We start from the raw sequence: 23,089 nt of genomic DNA, 5'->3' as shown, positions 1-23,089 counted from the left end.
TCTGACTTTGCTCCCCCATCCTGTGTGTTCCACAAGTCTGCTTGTGACAGCAGTACACACACTCCAGGCTGGGGGGAGGGGGGGAGTGTTCTGCTTCCTGGTTCCGAGCACGGGGCCCATTAGCACGTTGGGGCTGAGTGGGGCAGATGGCGGGGGGGGGGGGGGGGCGGGGGGGGGTTGCCAGTGAAACAAGACATCTTCTGTCACTCTCCACCCCCTTCCTACCCCCCTCTCAGGAGCCAGGGGCTCTCTGCGCCCAGGTGGGCAGTTCCCTGCAACCAGATTCCACTCTTCAGCCTCCTTCCCCCTCCCCCCACATGTATCCCAGGAACCCGAGATTCCAAAAACCCGGTGCCTGGGGCTGAGGGCACAGGCAGAGCTTGGGGCCTGCAGACCCCACCCTGGGTCCTTGGTGCCCCATGTGGATCTGTGACACCGGCAGTGCTGGAGTCCCTGACTGCTGGCCACAGGAGCTACACGCTCATGCCAGGCAACTGGGCAGACCCAGCGGGGTGGTCAGAGCAAAAGGCTGAGAGTCAGTGGTCGGCAAATGTCTGCTGGCTTCATCAGCGCCCTCAGTGACCCTGGACAAGTCGCTTCACTTCCCTCTGCCTCAGTTACCTCCCTTGTAGTGACGAGGAGGGGGTGTCATGAGGCTCAACACACCAACACAGGTCAAGTGACCAGCACAGCAACTGCCTTATCATGACCGCTTCCCGACGCAGGCCAGTCCCGTGAGGGTGAAAGACGAGACCATGTGCAGACCCAGGGAGGGCGCCTCCTCCCCGTCTCTGGGATATCGGCCACCCGGTCAGGCTGTGCCCCTGAAGACAAGACCTTAGGATCAGGGCGTCTGCTGAGTCAGCTGGCAGGGGTTGGGGGAGAAGTGTGGAGTGGGGAGGGAAGGGCCAGGGAGGACCCCTGTCCTGCCCATCTGGAGGCAGCTAAGAGTGACAGCCCGGGGTGGGGCACAGGAAGTGAATTCCCCCACCCAACCCAACTAGGCCTGGCCCCTCGGCTTTTTCACCAGCAGGGACAGCTCCTGGCCACAGAAAAGACACACAATCTGTTCACTGAAGCACAAAGGCAAGTCCGCAGGCCCAGCCCCCAGGGTGCAGTGGCCCTCTGACATCAGGAAGACAGGAACTCAGTCCCAAGTGGCTGACCTTCCTAGTGCTGCTCCTCTCCGTAATCCTGCGGTGGTAAGGTCACTCTCCCATCTTACAGATATGGACACTGAGGCTCAGTGAGTCAACCGCCTGAGGTCACGCAGCCAACATAGAGGGGCAGGATTCACACCAAGGATTTTCCCTCTGAGGACTGAGCTGGCTTATTATCCTCAGTGCCACTGGCCCTGAGCCCATTTTCCCAGTATGTGGACCCAAGGAGGGCCCCGCAGAAGAACCTTAGCCCACATAATGCTAACCTTGGTCTACAGAGGCCTCCTCTGTAAGGCCCCAGATGCTGCGGGACAAAGGACACAGAGGACACAAACTCCTGGCCGGGCTTGGGGGAGGCACTGGCAGGCAGGCAAACTGACACTGCTCTCAGGAGAGCCCTGAACACAGACCTCTCAGCTCCAGTTCGCTGAGGCACCAAGGATTCTGGAAGGCTCAGGGTACAGGAGGCCAAAGGGCTTGGTTAAGCCTCAGGCCAGTCTCATCTGCTGTCTCGGGCTCAGTGTATAAACAGGAGGCAGCCCGGAGCGCAAAGGCCATTGCCTTCCTGACAGAGACCCGAGGCCTGGAATCCGCACCCAGGGCACCAGCTGTGAGCAAAACTTGCTGGGAGACAGACCCCAGCACCCAGTGCCCAACACCAGCCTTCTTCAAACTGAGAACAGAGCTATAGAAAAGAGCCCTCAGAAAGCCCATTTTACAGACAAGAAAATGGAGGCTCAAGCAATAGCGTGATTTGCCTAAGGTTACATAGCTAGCGAGGGGCAGAGCCAGTGCAAACCTTGGGAGTTCTGTACCAGGCCTACCAAAGGAGGCAAGCAAGAAATCCAGACATGCCTTAAGCATCAGCAGACCCGGGTTCAGACCACTTATTTGCTGCTGGGCCACGGACCAGGCCAGCATTTCAGCCACCCCCCAACCCCAGTGGGAAGGGACTCACTGTAAAGTCGTGTGGGGCCTAAGTGAAATGAGGTCCATGGAGCACCCAGCCCAGGACCAGAAGCAGACTCAGTCCCAATTCTCCTCCCATCCTGTACGCACACCCTTCAACATGACTTCCCAGCAAATCCCAGCAAGAGGAGCCTCTGAACCTGGGCTGGTCTCCCAACTGTCCGGCTACAAAATGGGGCATTAGAAACGGTGCTAAGTTGTTCTGGACCCAGGCCTAAGAACCCTGTGTGCTTCTTTTCGTTCACCTAGAGCCCCGTTTCTGGGGCGAGAACAAGCCAGGGCAAACCAGCTTGAAGAGGTCAGAGAGCAGAGAGTAGAGATAAGCCATCCTGAAAGAGGCCGCCCCACACCCACCAGCCCCGGCAGAGCTGCCAGCCGACCACAGACACTCACGAGCAAGAGCCCAGCTGCCATCCCCCAATCCCAGCTCGGGACAGCAGAGCCTGCCTGCCCTGTGCACTTCGCAGTGATAATGAGAGTTTACTGTGGGATGGCTTGCTGCTCACGTTACCATGGCAATAGATCATTCATACCATGACCAAGTTGTGTCCCAAGCACAAGGACTGGCACAGGTTTGGCAAGAGAGCCGGAAAGACCAGGTGGCAGCTCCATGCCGTGTTGGTGGGAGCATGGCCAGACTTGCTGGGGAACCCTTGGCCAAAATCGGGGATGGGGAGAATTAAACACATGTGTTAATGAAAACCACCCTGAGACACCATCTTCCCCCTCCAAGGCTGGCCATGCTGAGAACATTTTATAGCACCCTGCTTCAATTTCTCCTTAGCGCCCAGCACCATGTCACGTAGATTTTACACATTCGTGGGACTGACTGCGTGCTTCCCAAGCCTGCCAGAGTGGACCCTCCACAAGGGATGGGAATTCCATCGGTTTTGGATACGGTGCTCTGTCCCCAGCACTTGGAATAATGCAATAAATACTTGTTCAATAATGAGGAAATGCATTCTCATGTATTACGGATATGGGCCAAAATCTGGCACAGCTTTCAAAGGACAAGCTAATGTCTGCGGAGGGGATAAACATGCTGAGCACTGAGCACACTGGAGCCAGCGATCATCCAAAGCTTGGTTCTAGCAGGTGCACAGAAACATGCTTCCTGATGGTCCTAGGCTGGAAACACCACCAGCACCCCTTCACAGGAGAATAAACAACAAAACTGGGGTCCATCCATATGACGGAGCACCTCTCGGCAATCAAAAGGACCAGCCCCAGTGTGGGTAACATAGCCAACCTCAGAAGCCAGATGTGAAAGAGAACAGACTCCTCTGGTTCCCTTCAGAAAACTCCAGGAACAGAAAACTAACATCTGCTGTTAGAAGTCAGGGCAGTGGTTCCCCAGGACAGGCACTGAAGGGGTGACCTGGCTTGTGATCCAAGTGGCTGCCCCATGGGTGTGTTCCATTTGTGAAAATGTGTTACTGAGTCGTATGCTTCTGGTAAGTTCTATTGATTTTACTTCAATGAGTTCACAAAAAATACACAAAGAAATGCATATGCATACTGACCCAGCACTCTGTACCAGGGCACAGCATAAAGATATTCACTTAGAACACTGCTTTTTAACAGCAAAAGGCTAGTAACAACTAGAACATCTGTCAGTAGGGACCAAAAAGAAAAGCCGGACCACGGGGACAGTGACATGCTGGCTGGTAAGGGAACTCTCTGCATAAAGATAAGGAGGAGTCCCAAGATATGCTGTCAGAGAAAAAAAGCACAGGGCAGAATAGTGTGCATAAAATGCTAGTATTTATGGACTGACTGGTGGTTCTCAAGTGTGGTCCCAGGCCCTGGAGGGTCCCTGAGGTCTTTCCAGGCATCCAGGAGATCAGCACTATTTTCAGAACAACACAACATCAGTTGCCTTCTTCATGCTTTTTCTCCCATGAGCATCTGGCAGCATCTTCCAGAAACAACATGACATTGTGGCGATGTCATCACTTTAATGGCTAATGGAATGTGTGCTTGTGTGTTTTGTGTTTTCTAGAATTTTTTAAAGGAAGCTCATGACAGATGATCAACATCACAAGTCAGAAAAATGCAAATCAGAACTGCAGTCGGATACCAACCGCTTCACAGACACTAGGATGGCTATACTCAAAAAGGCTCAGCAGCAAGGGATGCCTGAGTGGTTCAGTCTGCTAAGCGTCCGACTTGATTTTGGCTCAGGTCAGGATCTCAGGGTCATGAGATGGAGCCAGGCATGGGGCTCTGCCCTGGAGCTCTAAGCATGGAGTCTGCTTACGATTCTCTTCACTCTCGCCCTCGGCCCCTCCCCTCCCCTGGGGGGGAAAAAAAAACATAAAGGCAGACAGTAACAAGTGTTGGCAAGGATGTGGAAAAGTTGGAACCCTCATGCACTGTCGACAGGAGTGCCAAATGGTGCTGGGGAAACCGGCTGGCAGCTCATCTGGTGATTAAACATACAGTCACCAGGTGACCCAGAAGCTCTACTCCCGGGAATATTACCAAGAGCAACAGAAACCTCTGTCCGCACGAAAGCACATACACAAGTGTCAGTGTCAGCAGTCCTCATGAGGGCCAGAAGGTGCGAACACTTCAATCGTCGGTGGATGAATGGGTGAAAAACAAAGTGCAACCACCACACGGAAAGCTCCTCAGTCAGAGAAAGGCACAAAGTAGTGAAGCCTGCCACAATGCGGACGAACCTTGGAAGCATTATGCTAAGTGACAGAAGACCGTCCCCGAAGACGACCTCTTACATGACTTCGTGTCCGGGAATGTCCAGAATATGTGACTCCACAGAGAGTGGAGGAGCTTGGTGGTGGCTGGGGGCTGGAGAAGGAGGAAAGGGGAAGTGGCTGCTACCAGGTGTGGGGTTTCTTTGGGGAGTGATGACAATGTTCTAAACTTGGGCACCCAGTGATGTCGGTACAACTCTTACAAAAGCTACTGAATTATACACTTTAAGGGGGGGCTTTATGGTACGTGACTGTATCTCAGTAAACCTGTTCTGAAAGGGAAAGAGAGGGAGGGAGGGAGGAATGACGGACGGACGGAAGGGTAAGGGAAGGAGGGCGGCAGCGAGGCAGGGAGGGAAAAGAAAAGAAAAGAAAAGAAAAGAAAAGAGAAGAAGAAAAATAAAAAGATAACATAGTTTTAGAGAAACTACCACAGGCCTAGCCTTGGCCCCTGCCCCATTTCTTCCAAGTGCTCTATGGTCTGGGGCAGGTAAACACAGGGAGGGCCCAGCTAGGGCCACTCGGACCCACTCATGGCTCCAGGTCCCCTGTGAGAGCCATGAACCCACCCCTCCACTGGGAGCCTGCATCCCCCTGCCTGGCTCTCTGATGACCTCCAGAAAAGCCCCCCCGCACCACCAGATGCCAGTTTCTCTTCCATAAAATAGAATGACCACACAGACTACAGGGTAAAAACTCTATGCACCGACAGGTACCCCCAGTATAGGACCCAACCCAGCTGCCAACCAGGGCCAGACCGCTGATGAAACCGAGGACAGCCAACCCCACAGAACACGGAGCACCTACGCAGTCCAAAGGGCAGAGAGCCTCCGCTCAACAACCTCGATGGCCAGTAGCACATGGGCCAGTTGTGCCCACAACTGCCAATTTTCCAGGAAAGACAGAGAGCTGAAATTTACATGAAATCTTCTAATTTCAAAATAGTCACAGCAAAATTCTACGGCTTACAATGCTGCTCTGCAGAAAGAAGTTAGCAGGTGGACAGAGGAGAGCCAGCCACGTGTGCCGTAACAGGACAGCAGGCCCAAGTGCAGGTGACACTGGCCCATGTCCTCGCTCCATGCAGGCCTCGCTCCTGACATGCTCGTTCTCACTACAGCCACTCGCAACCATGCCATTTGGCCAATAAGGAAATGGGGGCTCAGAGGGGTGACGTCCTGGGCCCCAGATCATACAACGAGCAAGTGGGGGGCTTCAGACCAGGGTCTCACTGTGGATGTGGGGAGCCAGGGCCCCCGGTTTGCCTGTCTTATTGCTCTCCACAGGACCCACCCAGCCCGAAACAGTCACAGACCCCATTTCCAGCCCCTGTGGTTAGGGTTGAGCCCAGGAAGGGCTGGCCAGGCCCTCCTGTGAGCTCTCCTGCCACAGCCTCCACAGGCTGCCTCCATCCCCTGCCTGCTCCAGGAGCCTGGGGCTCTAGTAGGAGGTGATTCTGTTGCATGGGTTGGGGGCTCAGGTGTCCAGAATCCCAGCCTGGTTCCCTTAGGCCCCACACAAGTTAAAATCTCCCATAGGCCAAGACTGGAAAAGAGAGGGCAGGATGAGCAAGGATCCTCTGGGGAATGAGAACAGGAGAATCTGGGCAAGTCCCTCTCTCCTGTGTCCCAGCAGCCACAGCCTGGTAATTCTGGGAGGGGGGGGTGGAGGCACTGGGAGTTGTGCTGGACACCCACAGATGCTGGAGAGGCCCACTGCTAGTCCTTTGTTCTCCTGCAGCACTCCCTCTGGGAGTCACCAGATAAGATCATACTGGCCTCCTGCCTTACAACTTCAATGGCTCCCCACTGCTTTTGGGACAAAGACCCAAATCTTCATCTTGAGGATCAACACCACTGTGGCCCCTATACCCTCCCCAGCCTCATACCAACCACACAGCCTCCTTTCAATCTAATTCGCTCCTTCCAGCTACAGGGCCCCTGCATGTGCTGTGTCCTCTGCTGGAGCACTGTTCCCTCTCTGCTTGCCACCTGCCGTGGAGTCAACAAGGCCTCATGCTCAAACATCACCTCCCCCAGTAAGCCTTCCCTGATCCCCAGAAGTCAGATCCCTGAGAGATAGGTTTAGATAGCATACCCACCTCCTTTCTCAGCCCTGGTCACAGCTCAGAACATCACACCCATTTGACTCCAGGCTATCTCCCCCACTAACCCGTGAGCTCCCCGAGGGCAGGGACTGGGCTGGGCTTTGTTCCACACTGCACATTCAGCCACTGTCCTAGCCCACACACACCAGGCACTCAGAAATGACAGGGATGAAGACACGAAGAAATACGAGGGAAACCTGGATCCACCGCTCCCCGCACGTGTGTTCTCAGACAAGGGATCTGATTCCTCTGCTGTAAACCAAGTCAGTGGTGGTGAGGATTAAAGGGGTTAATTATCACAGCACGCTTATAATGGTGCCCGTGCAAGACGCAAGCATGACAATGTCTGCACTTGGTAGAGTTACTTGAGTTTTAAAGTTTCTCTGTTAGCCAGAATGTCAGAAAATCCAAGGACCCCTGCCCTGCAGAACCTGGTTACATGGGTCCCAAGGAAGGGGACCCCTTACCTGCCACATGGTCTGGGGGGCCCACAGAGGTCAGCTGGAGCCTTTCCCGGGAAGGAGAAAATCCGCCTTCCAGAGGGCCAACCCTGCCCCAGGGCTCCCTCCCTTGGGGCCCAGCAGTCTCCTGGTTCCCTCGGTCATGCCAGTCCAGTGGCAAAAGGGGTGGGCATGCTCACAAAGCCCCCTGAGTGACAACAGACTTCAGACCCCTTCTCCCCAGCCCAGGGAGCTGGGCATATGGCTTCCATTAGGCCACATCTGGACATGCTCAGAGGCAGCCAGGATCCCTGGCACAGCTCCGGCTCAGAGACAAGACCCCCACCCCAGCCGGTCCTGGGGCAATGGCTGGAAACCTCCTTCTCCAGGCCCCAGGGCTGCCATGGCAACATAGCTGGGGGTCATTTCCGGCTCCATGGTCCTCCTCTCCTCCGGCCCCACTGGCAAGCAGGGCAGAGCTACTCCCCAGCTTCTCTGCACTGAGGGCCCCTCCATCACTTGAGATGCCCCTGCCCTCGCCCACAGAAGGTCCCCACTTCCCAAAGGATGCTCCATCAGGCCCCTGGCCCCCACCCATCAGGCTTCCCACCACCCACACTTCCTGGGCAGCATGTACTACTTTATGGCCACGAAGAAATCTGTGTGTGTGTGCCTATCCACTAAACACCCTCCTGCCTCCAGGAGACCTCAGGAAGGGAGAGGCTGCGCTGGCCTCATTCACAGGCACAGCCCCCAGTGCAGAGAGGGTAGGCCACAGACATCTGTTGAGGAAATAAACAGGTAGAATGAAGAGTGGAGGGTAACAACCAGTAGCTAACATTTTTAATTACTCAGCAAGGGCTAAGCTTCCTGCCGAGCACTGGACATGAATCAGCTCCTCTCTTCAAGACATCCCCACGAAGCAGGAGCCTCCCCGTTGCTGATGGATGGAGGAAAGGAGGCACAGAACGGTAAGCCACTAGCCTGAGTTGTGCAGGGAGTGGAGCAGAGCTCATGAGCTGGCAGGGGATGGCTGGTCCCAGGGTGAGGAGGGGAGGAAAGATGGACGGGGGTGGTGAGTGGCAGGCCAGCCCTTGTTTATCTGGCTAGGACAAGTCCCCCTGCTCCCAACTTCCCACACCTTCCTTTCCTCGCACACCAAAAAATGCAGCTGCCTGTCCGTGCCCTGCTAATTATCTCCGGGCTTTGCGTGGGCTGGGCCCTCTGCCAGGACAGCCCTTGGATGGGAGAGGGGACACCCCATCAGAGGCCCCTGCCCCAAAGCAGCCCTCATCAAAGGCCACACCCCAAGATCCATTTGAGAAAGCACAGGGCAGAGGAGGGAAAAAACAAAAACAAAACAGAAAAACCTAGGGCTCCTGAGAACAAAGTAAGTCTCCAAGATTCCAAAGGCCTGGAACCACAGAGAGGCCTCTGGAGCGAGAGGCGGGGGTGGGGGGTGGGAGTCGTGTCTATTTTGGAACCCCTCAGAGGCAGCAACCCAAACATACTACGTGCGCCATACTCCAAAGCCAGGCCTGCAAGCTCTCTCCGGGCACACATGTACTTCATTACAGCTCCCCCCACCCCATGCAGCCTCCCCACATCCTGTAGGCTCAGTGCTGGGTAAGGAGGATTCCACTGAAGCCCACTGCCCTGGATCCAGCCCACCAACTCCCACTGTGTGACCTGGGGACACAAGCCACACCTCTCTGACCTTGATGTGCTTGGTTTTCAAGAACCCCCACCTCCACAGCTTGTAGGAAGGATCAGAAATGGGGTCTGGCACCTAGGAGGTACTCACTCGGCAAAGGTGAGTTCTGTGCCCCACTCTCCATGATGGGGCTGGAAGGAGAACCATCTGGGCTGGGTCGGGGGAGCTGATCCTCCCACCAAGTCGGGAGGAGCCTGCAGTCTCACCCCTCCCTACATGTGCACAGGCTTTGCACACAGTCTATGTCCAATGAGGGCTGGAGTACTTGACTGATGGGAAAAACGGGGCCCAGGACAGTTAAGAGACCAAGGCCACAGAGCTGTGGGCAGCAGCAAGGTAGGTATATGGGAATGCTGCAGAAATCCTGGACCCCACTCATACCCCCTCCTCCCCCACCACCACCCAGACATCCCTCCCTCACAGCCCCCAGTCTGTAGACATGGGCCATGGGGGTCCAATTCTGCCTCCCCAGGGCCCACTAGGACCGTCACAGTGCCTAATGAAGGTTTATAGCGAAGGTTTAGGTATTAGCTTGAACAAGACACAGACTCTCAGCTATGGGGAGGGATGTCTAGACGACCAGACAACTGCTTAGGGTACCTCAGAGGTGAGGCAGGGAGCTGGAGAAGGTTAGTGGTGAGGGCATCAGACAAGGCATAAAGATTCAGGGAAGGCTTCCTAGAGGAGGTGCTGCCTGAGCTGGCTGGGAACAGTGTGAGCAAATAGGTGGGAGAAAAGGGATATGTCGGTGTAAGGTGTTCATAGGATGGCAAGGAAGCTAGGATGACCAAGGATAAGCCCCCATTGATTCACTCGTTTATTTACCTGATATTTACCCAGCACCAACTGTGTTGCTAGGCCCTGCCAGAGCCCTTAGGTATAGCAGAGAAGATGACAGATGTGGTCCCTCCATTCATGGCACTACCATTCTACTAGGGGTGACAACATTAAACAAGTCAACTACGTGCTATCATATGAGGTATTGCTAGGAGGAATTAAAGCAGGATAAGAGGAAGGTGGAGTGCTCTTTTAACTGGGTGCTCAGAGAAGGCCTCTCTGGGGAGGTGACCTGGAAATGAGAGCATATAGAGGGAAGGAATGAGCCACATGGACACCTCAGAGAGCATTTCAAGAGGAGGTGTAAAGTGCAAAGGCCCTGGAGCTTCAGGGTACCTGAAAGGGGCTAGGAAGCCAGTGCTAAGCAGGTCAATAGGGACTGAGTGTTTAGGCCCCACTTCCAACTTTGTATGTTAAAACCCAAATTGGCAGGAGGCAGTCAGTTAAGCATCTGCCTTTGGCTCAGGTCATGATCCCGGGGACCTGGGATGGAACTCCGCACCAGGCTCCCTGCTCAATGGAGACTCATCTGCTCCCTCTCCTTCTGCCCCTCCCAGCCCTGCTCATGCGCTCTCTCTCAAATAAATAAACAAAATTTTTAAAAAACCTGATAGGGATGGTATGTGGAGATGAACCTTTGGGGATATAATTAGGCCATGAGGGTGGATCCCTCATGATGGGACCAGTACCCTTCCAAGAAGAGACACAAGAAAACTTGCTCCCTCTCTGTGTATCTCAGTGAGATGCACCCTCATCTCTCATGCAAGGACACAATGAGCAGATGGCCATCTGCAAACCAGGAAGTGGGCTCTCACCAGACACCAGGTCTGCCGGCACCTTGATCTTGGCCTTCCCAGCCACCAGAACTTTAAGAAATAAATGCTTGTGGGGTAAGCCCCCCAGTCTTTGGCATTTTTCTAACAGAAGCCAGAAGAGACTAAGAAAAGGGTGATGGAGAGGTGATCCAGAAGGTCACGGGCTGACCAGGGCAGAGCCTGTGATCCTGGAGAGAGCTTTGGCTTCTATTCTGAGTAGGTGGGAGCCCCGGCAGGTGCAGCACAGAGCAGGGACAAGAACGACGTGTGTGTTAACAGGAACCCTGGCTGGCGTGCATGGCAGGTCTGGTCCTAGGCTCTCACAGGGAGCCCCCAGGAGAGACCATGTCCCTTCTGCTATCAGCTCAGAGACCAAGAACACAGCCATGACCCGAGGCTACTGTCAGGAGGGGGTGGATGGAGCTGGACCAGGTCTGTGAAACTTTTCACTTCCTTCTAGGGCACCCATGGACCCCAGTGGGCCCCACCTGCACCCAAGCTGGAACCTTCCTTGAGGAACTCTAGCCCTGAGAAGGTATACCTAAGAGCCCTTCAACCATAGCCCCACCAGGTAGCCCAGCACCTACCACAACAGGGACCTCACCCTTACCCACCGTTCTGGCCCCAGGAGTGCAGCTGGGAAGAAAGCGCCATCTCAGTGCCCCCTGCCTTATAGTGTGGGGGTTGGGCTGACCATGGGTAGCCTGGCCCCACAGATCCAGCTTCCCTGGCCCCAGGCAACTTTGCAGAGCTGGGGGCCCTAACAGGGCCCTGAGGCTGTCTTTCCCTGGGCTAAGTGCCCCTGGAGGAACTAGAATGGGTTCTTACCTTCATGGTCACCTCTGGGGATAGAATGAACAGAGTTGGGGTCTGTGTCCTCCTCTGGCTGAGAATGGGGCAGAACCGGTGGCTGCTTGGGCACTTCCTGTGTGGGTGGGACCCAGGCTGCCTCGTGGGGAGATAGGGTCAGCATGGTGTGGATGCTGGGCTTCGTCGTGCCCCCAGGAGAGTTCGGTGTGCCCTGTGATGGGGGGACACTGGTCGTGCTTGACCCCAGAACAGGCACGGCTCCCTCCTGCCCAGCACTGTCAGGGGTGGCCTGGGCTTCCGGGATTAAGTTCTCTTCAGGCCCTGCCCTCGCCTCTGCCTTGTCCTCTTGGACAGGGAGACCAGGCCCAGTTGGGCCTGGAATGGGTGGTTCATCCAGCCCCCTGGGGCCACCTGCTGCCGGCTGCTCCCTGATGACCAATTCCTCGGTCTTCTCCGGCCCTTCGCCATGGCTGTCCTCTGTCACTCTCCTGGCTTGCATGGGGGCCGGGGGACCTAGGGCAGCAGCTGCCGTGGGCCTAGGGAGGGCGGCTGGCCAGGGGGTGGCCTGGAGGGCAGAGGATGGCTGACTGCCACCTCCCAGAGCAGCCGGGCCCCCGGCACCTGCCTGGAGCTCGGCCGCCAGGGCTGCTGCAGCTTCTGCCTCGACCACCTCCTGGTCGTAGCTGTAGGGGTCTTCATAGTGTCGCTCGGGGTCCCCCTCCTCTGTGTCGGAGAAGTTTCCCACGGCAGCCGCAGGCACACCTCCAGCATCCCCACGGCAGCCAGGGAGCTGGTAGCAGATGAGTTCGCCCCCTGTGTCAGGACAGTGGCAGGCCCGGCAGGGCGGCAGGTGGACAGTGTGGCCGGCAGCATACTTGCGTCCAGCGTGGACACAGCCCACCTGGCCGCACTGCGGGCAACTGTCGGCTGCTACCACAGCTTCAATGCAGTTGGGGGGCAGCTCCGGGCACAGCATGAACTGGCAGCTAATCTTGCCACCACCCGGTGGGCAGGAGCACTCGGTGCTGCCGAAGTCCACGAAGTAGGACTGGCCAGCGGGCACGCGGCCGCGCACGAAGCCACCCTGCAGGCAGTCGTAGTACTGGTAGCCCTCGCATGCACAGCCCTGCTGCACGCACACCGCACAGCAGGCGCCCGGCTCCAGTGCCTCCTCGATGCAGTTCTCCAGCGGTGGGCACTCGACGCCCGTGCAGTCCTGCCTCGGGGCTGCCGCGCCAGCCCTTGGGCCCAGGGCCAGGGCCATGGCCAAGACCACGGCCAGCCAGGTCTGCTCCCGGGGCCACGCCATGCTCCCACAGCTGGCTCAAGGGCTGCCTTCAGTTGAACCGCCTCCTTTGCTGCGAGGCTCTGTGGGAACAGGAAAGAACAGCTGTCAGCGCCCCTGGGCCACCACACACGCGGCTGGACAGCCCCCCCAGTACAGCACATGCACGTGGCTGGGCAGCATCCCCAGTACAGCACACACACACAGCTGGACAGTGCCCCCAGTACAGCACACGCATGTGGCAGGATAGTGCCCCCCCCAACTGGACGGTACGTGCGCACGCTCCTGGACATGTCCACTCAGATGCACTGCCATCGCTCACGTGCCCCAGGTGTTGGCGCACAGTCATTAACGTGACCCCAACTTGGGGATGCTGACCCCTCCACCCCCCCGCCTTGTGACACAGGCCCTTTGAGTGGGAGCCTCCTGCCCACGGCCCCACAGCACCCCCAAACGCACCCCTGCACCCTCACTCAGTCACACTCATTCAGGGCATATGTCTGGCCTCTCACACCCTTGGTGACAGACACCGTGGTCTTTCACATACACAGCTACTCACGCTGTCTCACGCATAGGCTCATCCACATGCCAGGACGCCACAGGAAGTCACACACACACACACACACACACACACGATCGCCCAAACGATTTCTCTCCCCACAGAAGTCCCACTCGATCCCCAGCCATCCACTGAGAGGCTGGACGGCCAGCCAGAGGATATGGTCAGGTAGATGATAGGCAGGAACAAACCCGCTCTGAGGCCACGGCGCAGCCAGCCAAGCCCCCCACCGGAGCCCTCAGACCGCAAGGCTCAGGAACACCGCCAGACAGGAGACACCCCCCCACCCCGTCCTTGGACTACAAGCTTAGCCTCAAAGGGGCTTCCTGCTAATGTCCTCAGCTCCCTCCATGAACATTACCACCATTCCCAGAACTTTTCTAGATACCTGCTCTCCTTAACACCCCATCCCCATGTTCTGTCCACTCTCCCTCAGGAATAGCTCTCCACTCTCTACCCCTTCTCTTTGTTTCCTTGGGCCCACCCCAGACCCAGCCTCACCTCCCATCTGCCCTGGGAGATGCCCTCCCTGCCCTCCACAACCCCACTCAGCTCTTCCTCTGCAAAGCCCATGGGACCTGAGAGCAGCTGACCCCAACACGCCATGGCCCCGAGCCCCGTGGAGGCTTCCCTGCTCCAGCAAGAAAAGGGCCCCAATCCCAGTGAGAACCGCCCTCACCCTGCCCTCCCTTCCCAGACACCGGCTACTTCTCCACCCACGGCAGTGAGGCTGAGCTATTGTTTGCAGTGGCTTTGCTAAAATTGTCTGGCTTTCTAAAAAAGGGGGTGGGGGATGGGGAGAAAAAACAATAAAGTGGCTTCTCTAGCATTTTAAGTACTTGTCATTTTAAACCTATAAATATTATAATTTCAAACATTTCAACATTCAAACAATGTAACAATAACTTCATAAAAGTTTCTGAGAAGAGGAGAGAGGGAGCAGGGAGCAGAGTCACCACTGTGTCAAGAGGAAAGCGACTTCAGGCTCAAGCATCCACCCCGCCCCAACCCCCTCCCCCAAGCAATGCCCCGGACAGGGCTAGCAGACAGGACTGGAGTGGAGTACAAGGACCTGAGTCGAGGAGGGCAGTGACAGTGACTCAGCACCCAGCACAGTGAAACAAGGAGGTCGGCCTCTGCCAGCCAGTCAATCAGAACGGACTGAACAGGTCCTATGTGCCATGAACCTCTAGAATTGGGGGGTTCTCCAAAAATAAGACAGCTCCATTGCCATTCCACCAGTGCAGAGTCTCTGATGTGGGGAAGCAAGTAATACACCCACAGCAAAGCCCAGATGACTAATACCCGGCAGTAACAAGGACAATGAAGAAATAAATGACAGAAAGCAAGGAAGTGGAATAGGAAGTGACTAGGGCTGCGGGAAAGCCCATTTTAGCCAGGATGGTCAAGCAAGGCTTCTCTAAGGAACTGCCACTTCATCTGAGACCTGAGTGAATCAAAGGAGACAACCACGTGAATATCTTGAGGTAAAGGCCCATCTGTAGGCCACTGAACAGCAAGTGTAAAAGGCCTGAGGCAGGATGAGCAGGTGGGAGATGAGGAACAGCAGAAGGCTACCATAGTCTGGGAGAGCCGAGGGACCTGGAAGGATGGAGCTCTGGCTTCCCAAGGCAGGGGAGGCTTCCAAAGGAAGGCCTGCAGAGGTGATAAAGTTCTAGAACCTAGGTGAGGTTCGGTGGGGTAAGGTCCAGAGCCGATGACCAAGAAAGAATTCTTGAGAGATCTTTGGTGCAAAATGGTGGTCTATTAAAGCACGGGGACAGGACCCGTGGGCAGAAAGAGCTGCTGCCTGGGGTTGTGAGGGATGGCAGGTTATGTACCCTGCGGTTGGGGGAAGGTGAGGAAAAGGGAGGTTTCAACGGAGCTTTCATATGCTAAAGAGGGCCTACAAGGTGCAGGGGTACAGGAGGTCTTGCTGCTAGATCAATGTTGTCTTTTGGCAAGCCATTCACATTGCTGCTATCAAGCGTCTTTTTTCGTGAGATTTGGGTTTAGAAGAAATTTAACTTTATTTAGGGCTTGAGGAACTGAGTTATTTGCCTCTGGAAATTGTGCTATTGTTAGATAGCTTCTTTGTTGTAAATCTCTAGGACACTGGTAAACCAAGGGAGACTCCTGGCTTGCGGGGTTGTGATCTCTGCAAGTTAACTATTTGCTTTTCCTTTAGGGCAGCCAGGGGTGGCTGAGGAATGTCACACATATTACTGAGGGGAGTGGGTGGAGAGGGGGTGCAAGGTGCCAGCTTTTGCTTTGTCCTCAGTCAGCCTCCTGCTCCCTCATCAGAGGGATGTGCAGCCCAGTTTGGGACACGTCAAATTTGAGAAGCCCAAGCAAAGTCCAAATGAATTTCGTAAAGATGTGGAAGGACACCCTCCCCATCCCCCAGCTAAGAAGCCATCTCAGGAGGTAGGTTGGTGGGCATCTAGGAGAATTGGGGTCTGTGATCCCCCTTGACCAGGTCAACGACCCTCTACTTGGAGATGGTGGGACATGAAGGCCCGAAAGCAGCCCGAGTCCACTCTAAATAGTGTCATTTAAGAAAAAAAAACCTTTACGAACCAAGAGCCAAACCTTTAACAATGCATCCCCAAGATGCAAATATGCCCACCAGGCTGGCAGCCTTCTCCCAGAGGAACTTTGTTCCCAGTCAGCCCTGCCACACTCCATTCCACCTCACATTCTCCCACAAGTTGGTCCCCTAGTTCCTCTCAACCCCCTGGGTGCCCTGGCCTTGGACCTTCCCCACCCCAAGCATCACATTCTGCCTGCATCGAGGTGATTCTAGATCTTGGGTTCACCCATCACCCTAACCCGAGGCCCTGGCTTTGTGTACTCATCTGCTGTGCAACCCTGAACAAGGCTCTTGTCCTCTCTGAGCCTCGTTTCTGCATTTGCGTACAACGGAGAGGCTCCAGCATACCTCGGATCACAACAGAGGGCCTACGGGTTCTGGAGTTTTGTCAGCCAACTCTTGTGTTTTGCTTGTCCCACACAGTGGGTTTTAGTCTTAAATTAGTTAACCAGCCTTTACAAACTGGAAATGTTCACATGAAAATTCAGGTTTCTAAAAAAGAAGAGAAAATTTCTCACTCCTCTTGAAAACCACCAAGCCTGAGCCACACTGAGATAATCACACGGGGTATGGGCTCCTGCTCTCCCAAGAGCCTATGTAGCCTTATCGCTGACTTACACATGGTTGGGTGTGCTTGAATTCAGGGTCCCCCCAGTTCCACTGTGGTCTCCAGCTAGAAGAATGGAAGTCTAGGGTGCATGACACACTGCACCAGAGCCTTCTGGTGCTGTCTGAAGGGTGGGACAAACGCAGATATATTCAGAGAAGATGGCCCACTGAGGAGGGTCCTGGGCCCCTGAGGGTGGCTCACCTGGAGAAAAGCAATTCAGAAAGCCCGGGTCCATCTCCACAGCCACTCGGGGCAGGGCAGGACCTACAGGTGTGTATGAAGGGTGGAGGGGAACAGATCTCCACAGAGCTCCATAAGGGCAAAGCTCTCTCCAGGTCAAGCATTAGACCAGGCTCCTAGGGGGAAGAGGTGAGCTCCCTGTCATTGGACATAAGCAAGTGGGGCTGGAAACACACAGGTGAGAAGTTGGAGGGCCCAATCTCAACATTGCTGGTTCTCAGATTCAGACATGTCCCTCCTGGAGACTCCAGCTGCTATTTTCCCATGGCCCCCACAGCAAGTGGCCCCCTTCACATCTGGCTTCTGCAGACATCCCCCCCTTGCAATCTAAAAAGAGGAGCCACAAAGGGGAGGGGCTGAGAAATGGAGGCTGACCTCCCTGCAGGGGGGAACCCCAGCAGCCAGACTGTGGTCACAAACAAAGAACCTCCTGCCAGGCTGCCCAGTGCTGGCAGGCTGGGTCACACATTCCCAAGGTGGGAACTTTCCAGGGAACAGAGAAAGGCAGTTAAACCTGCACAGCTTCTGCCTTGCACCCATCCCACTGGCAAGCTGGCTAATAATGTATGTACATTCACAATAACAAAACTGTGATTATGACAAGGCCGACTGCCCCATGTGACCAGGGAGCGGACACCTTGGAGAGGGCTACCTATGCAGTCAGGTCCACAAGCATATGCCATGCACACACGCTGCGTCCCCCTGCCAAGTGAGCTATCCAAAGAAATCTACAGAGATCCACATGCCCACAGTGGTCACTGGGTACTCGTCCAGTGGTAGGTGGGGACCGAGCAGGCGCAGGCCCTGATGCTGTTCCCTGTCCTAGATCCACTCCCCGCCCTCCTCCTCCACCCTGCTCTGCACCTGGGAGGCTGACCTCTCCAGCCTGCATCCCGGAGGATCCTGCACCCCTCAATGCCTGCCACTGATAGGAGATCAAAGGGTGTGGTATCTATTCCCCGCCTCCCACCCCCCTTCCCCCGAGGGCAGGGGTTGGTGATGGCTGCCCCCTCCAGCGACGGCTAGGACTCCAGTAGGGTGACCCTACTGTGTTCAGGATGTCATCCCCGCCCCTGCAGGCCCAGGGTGCTAAGGGCTCCCCACCCACAACCATGACTCCAAACATGTCCCCTAGTTCCCCCAACTCTGCCCATATCTCTTTTCTAGGTATCTTCATTAACCACTCCTCTCGATCCCCTTTCCTGCTGGGACTCTGCCAGACACATCCCTGTGAGGACCCCAGAGAATGCTAAGTCCATGATGTGCTGTGCACAGAGCAACACGGATGGACCTTGAAACTAGAACACGAAGTGGAACAGGTAAGAAGTAGAAAAAGCTAGCCCAATACCATTCATGTAGAGTAAAAATACACATGCCCAAAGTAAAACACACCATTTGCAAAACACAGGGAAACAGATACACACTAAGCAGAGCTGGAAGTCTGCCATAGTGGGCAAATGGAATGGCACAGGGAACAGAGATAATGGGAATAAACCGACCAATAAAATAAAAGCAGGACCCCGCAGAGACCAAGATAATAGTGTGTTATTAGCTGAGGAGTATAATTAACTCAACTATGAGTGCCTGAGGTCTAGCTGAAGGAAAAAAAGAATCCCATGTCCTAACAGGGCCCTTCTAGAAGCAGGAACCCCAGCAGCCTGAGGGAGGATTCAGGGCCGGGGTTCTTCCTGCACCCAGCTCCATGGTGAGGGGGGCATGGCCACATGACCACTCCCAGCCCATCCACAAAGCTCATCCCCCCTTCACTACAACTGGTTGAGGGATGGGCCTGGGGAGTCATGTAACCAGTGAGACTCAGAACTCCCAACTGCTCCAAGTAGGGGAATTTGGCAGTGGGGATACTGAGCTGCCTGTACGAGGCCTGGCAACTTCCACCTGGGTCTCTGAGGGCACAGAGTCACCAGGAAAGGCATGTAAGCACCCTGATGGTGGGATCACAGGAGCCCAGCATCCATTCCTCCTGGTTGCAACCCTGGGTCTGTGAGTCCATTCTGGAGGCCCCCATCCACCCGGAAGGCCAGGTGAACACCACTGAAGGAGCCAAGGCCTGCCTAAATTTCTGACCAACTTCTGTTGACTGTGTGACTGTTGCTCTCAGCTGCCAGGGGTCGGGGATGTTGGTCACAGAGCGATAGGTAACCAAAACCACTGGGATCTAAGCAGTGAAATACAGACAATCTGGCTGGGGGACATTCCACAGGACACATGTCACCCACAGCTTCAGCACATAGGAAAAGCAGACAGAGGAGAGGCTGCTCTAGACCCACACAGGTCTGAGATAAAATAGCCCAGTTCGTGCGGGGCTCCTAATCGGCCCCAGTGTGAACAAACCAATAAGCCAGCTAGCTGTCTCTGCTCACTGAAGGGTTCCAGGATGGCCTGAGGACCAGCCGATCATTCTGTGAGGTGTGATGGCCACCAAATACTTTCACATTTTTTTTATTAATCCTTTATTTAGCCATCATGCCTATGAGATGCCCTGACATATTTCAGCATGGATAGCAGTCAAAAGCAAAACATCCAAATGTTCGCAACTGTCGAATCTAGATGATGGCTGCCTGATGTCCTTTCTGGTATTCTGGGTTTCCGTCTGCCACTCCTCACAATAAGCAGCCACTACGGGTGTGGAGGTGGGACTGAAGGCCAGGGAGCCACCGACACTCATATCTGGGAGTGCATCCAGCTCCATGGAGTGAGTCCCTGAATTCCAGAACTGGAGGTCCTGGAGCAGGCTCCAGGCAGGATCAGCAGGCTGGTCAAGGTCACCGTCCAGGCTGCTAATAGCTTTGGTCTTTTGTTATGGGACACCTGCTGTGGGCAGGGGCAGTGGGGATTCTGTGGTAGCCTGGGCTCAGGTTCTCATGGGTGGGGGTGGGTGCACACTCAGGAAGGGTCTCTTCCCAGGAAGCATCCCCCCAGAGACAGGGCCTACTCTCCTCCCCACCCCCCACCCCAGGGTGCGGGGTGTGGACCTTGTCAGGGAAGGAGATCTCTGGCATAGCAAAATCAGAGGTGCTTTGGGGTGCTGCTCGAACCTCAATGACCCTCCCTTGCTCTGGCTACAAGCTCCTCTCTCCACCGCCCTCAGGACTGCCACCCCAAAACTCAAACACGTATCCCCGCAGGAAGGTGCCACCACCTCCCACAGCTGCCATCCAGAGCAGAGCAGGATGAGAACTTTCTGGGTTGGCAAGGCCATGCTGCAACCCCTCCCCACATGGCCCCAGGAGACCCTGATTCATCACCAGTGCTGTTATCGAAAGTGGGGTCTGGCTTCACATAGCATCAAGCCACATGATAAGGAAATGCTTCCCTTCCCCAGTCCTCTGATCCTTCTGATCCCGACAAGAACAGGCTTGCCAAAGAGAGCAAATAAAAAGACAAGACACGCAGTTATGGGGGAACTTCAGATAAGCAATGTGCAAATGTTTAGCATAAGTACGTCTTGCACAATACAGGGGATGTACTTAGACATCATGTATCTGAGATTCCAATTTAACTGGGCATCCCACATTTTTTACAGGGCAACCCCAGACAAGAGGAAAAGCTCAGGTTGATGCTGGTATGGCTTCAATACTTTCTAAATATTTCCAGGGGATCTCTCTTTTAAACAAGTCACATCTATAACAAAACACTGGGACTTTCAAGCAGCAGGGGAAGGAAAGAAGAAATAAACATACAAGGCACTTGTAGACACACCAGTCACAAACATGTGAGTCATCAGGACCACCTGGGCCCTGCTCCTCCCAGAAGCCTGCCCAGAACAGCTGCCCCCTGCTCCCAAGTCCAACCAGAGGCTGCTCACAGGGCACATCTGGGGGTCACGTGTCCTCTTGGAATCAGTTGCTGATATTCTAACCTTCCAATGTCATTAATGTAGCATCAGTTTAGTGGTATAACATTTAAAATCTGAACACTTTGCACTGAATAGACCCCATCATCTCAAGGAAAACCAGAGGATAGGGCCTGCCAGCAGAGCCCCTCTGGTCCACGGTGAGTCCACGTTCACTCCCCACTGGCATCACTGGTTCACTGTCTCCTTGGACCCACTTGCGCCTTGGGTTTCTCTTATCTACGCCCAAAGGAGGGAGGCCCAGAGGAGGTGGGAGTTTCTGCTCCCTCCTGCCCGGCGTCCCCTCCTGAATGTCCTAGTCTCCTGGGTTAGGATCCCTCTTTTCTCTAAGTGGCAGACAGTGGGAATTTTGTCCCCCTGCAAGTGCCTGCTACTACCCAAGTGGCCTAGTAGACAACAGTGTATTGGTCCTATCCGATTCCAACTGCATCCCACAGTTATACAAGATACACAACACAGGAGGGAATATGGGAGTTACACACTGTCATAGATGGTGATGCCCAGAAGCAGAACCTGACATGGGTTCTCGTATATGTGACTTAGTGGGGGACAAAACTTGGCAAAGAGGTTGTATTGGCTAGAGCCCAGCATTGGTCTGATTCCTGGGGATGTCCCACTTGGGGACATCCGTCAGTCACTGGCCAAGGACCACAGTGGGGTGAAGAGGTAAGGATTACTTTCCAGGCATGTAGTGGGAGGCAATGCCTGTTGGCCAAGGGCAAGCAGCTGCAGAAGGACACAGGTGGGAGCCATTAGCAGCCAACACCTGAAGCATCTGGGGGATGAGAGGGTCCAGATGGGACACCAGCAGTGGCCACAGTGTCTCTCACACACAGGCGCGTGCGCGCACACACACGCACACATACAAAATGCAGAAGCCAATGAAACAGTATAGTCCTAAAAAATGTCCCCAAACCTACCTTTAATTTATAATTCAGTCTGAGATCACCCCAGGCTCAGAAAGGTAACAAAGTATATACTAAAAATAATATTTGTACAGCCATGCTCATGGCAGCATTATTCTCAATAGCCAAATGGCAGAAACAACCCAGGTGTTCCCCCCAGCAATGAGCAGATGAATAAAATACAGTCTATACCTACACTGGAATATTCTTCAGCCTTAGAAAGGAAGTTCTGACACAGGCTACAGCGTGGACAGATACTGCAGACAATGTACTAAGTGCCACGAGGCAGGTACCACAGGACAAATCCTGTAGGTCTCACGTGAGGTCCTTGGAGTCATCAAGTTCATAGAGACAGAAAGGAGGGTGGTGGGTGCCAAGGGCTGGGAGGTGGGGAGCTGTTTCCTGGGGAGAGTTTCAAGTTTGGGAAGATGAGGAAGTACTGGAGATGGGCGGCGGGGAAGACTGTACCACAGCGTGAATGTGCTTAATGGCACCAAAATGTCCACTTAAAAGTGGCCAAGATGGTCCATCTTCTATTTCATGTATTTTACTACAATAATGAGTAAAAACACATGCACTGCAGAGCCGGAAGTGAATACTAGGAAGAGCACAGAGAGGGGAGGAAACAAGGACCCACACTGAAGGCTCCACAGGGAACAAGGGCTGCCCCAGATACTTCCCCCTAGGTCGTAAGCTTCCTGGCAGCCAAAGTCAGAAGGGAAATTAGAGGATGACCCAGAACTCCTTGTCTGATCGGAGGAAGTCATCTAGTTCATTGGGAAAAATAAACTTGTTCTTGGCACAAAATGTGAGTCGGAATTATAGCTGTTAGTTAGGTTCATGCTCAATGATCACTTCCTTGGTGCCAAGGGAATGCCAAACACCAGACCCAGGCTTTCCAGGAAGGTTTATTTTCTTTTTACAATTTTATTTATTTGAGAGAGAAAGAGGACAAAAGCAGAGGTGAGTGGCAGAGGCAGAGGGAGAAGCAGGCTCCGTACTGAGCAGAGAGCCTGATATGGGGCTCGATCCCAGGACCCTGAGATCATGACCTACACCAAAGGCAGACACCTAACCAACTGAGCTACCCAGACATCCCAAGGTTTATTTTATAAACCATGGTCTGCAGATAGGGAACCTCAGGCCCAGACAGAGGGCATATCACCAGTAAGAGGAGGCATGGAGATTTGAACCCAGGTCTGTCTAGCCAAGGGAGTACAGCCAGAGTCCTTCAGCTTCTAGATATTCATCACACACCTGCTACCTAACACCTCTTTTTATAGGTGCTGGGATGTGGCAGTGAACAAAACCAACAAAGGGGCAATGGGGCCAACACTGGTGGAGGGAAGAGACAGGGAACAAATGAATAAGAAGGTAATACGGGTGTTGTGAATAGGGGGATTGGAGCACTTCTTTGTCAAGAATGGTCAGAGCAGGGCACCTTGGTGGTGCCG

The 23,089-nt window shown here is 54.5% G+C and overlaps 1 protein-coding gene across 8 annotated transcripts in view; it reads right to left on the bottom strand.

Moving 5' to 3' along the window:
• Window positions 1–23,089, bottom strand: part of FBLN2 (fibulin 2) — an 83,905-nt gene that overhangs the window by 43,735 nt on the left and 17,081 nt on the right. For 4 of the 8 annotated variants that reach the window (XM_082729252.1, XM_082729248.1, XM_082729249.1 and 1 more), the window contains one exon: window positions 11,588–12,937. In XM_082729252.1, the coding sequence (XP_082585378.1) occupies window positions 11,588–12,878 (1,291 nt within the window). In that variant the 5' untranslated portion in view covers window positions 12,879–12,937. Of the gene's footprint in view, window positions 1–11,587; window positions 12,938–13,991; window positions 14,071–23,089 lie in introns of those variants that run through there. The other 4 variants (XM_082729255.1, XM_082729254.1, XM_082729251.1 and 1 more) reach the window with 4 other exon arrangements.

The sequence above is a fragment of the Mustela nivalis genome (assembly GCF_964662115.1).
Source record: "Mustela nivalis genome assembly, chromosome: 1".
Taxonomy (NCBI): Eukaryota; Metazoa; Chordata; class Mammalia; order Carnivora; family Mustelidae; genus Mustela; species Mustela nivalis.
This window is presented reverse-complemented; position numbering and strand designations above follow the sequence as displayed.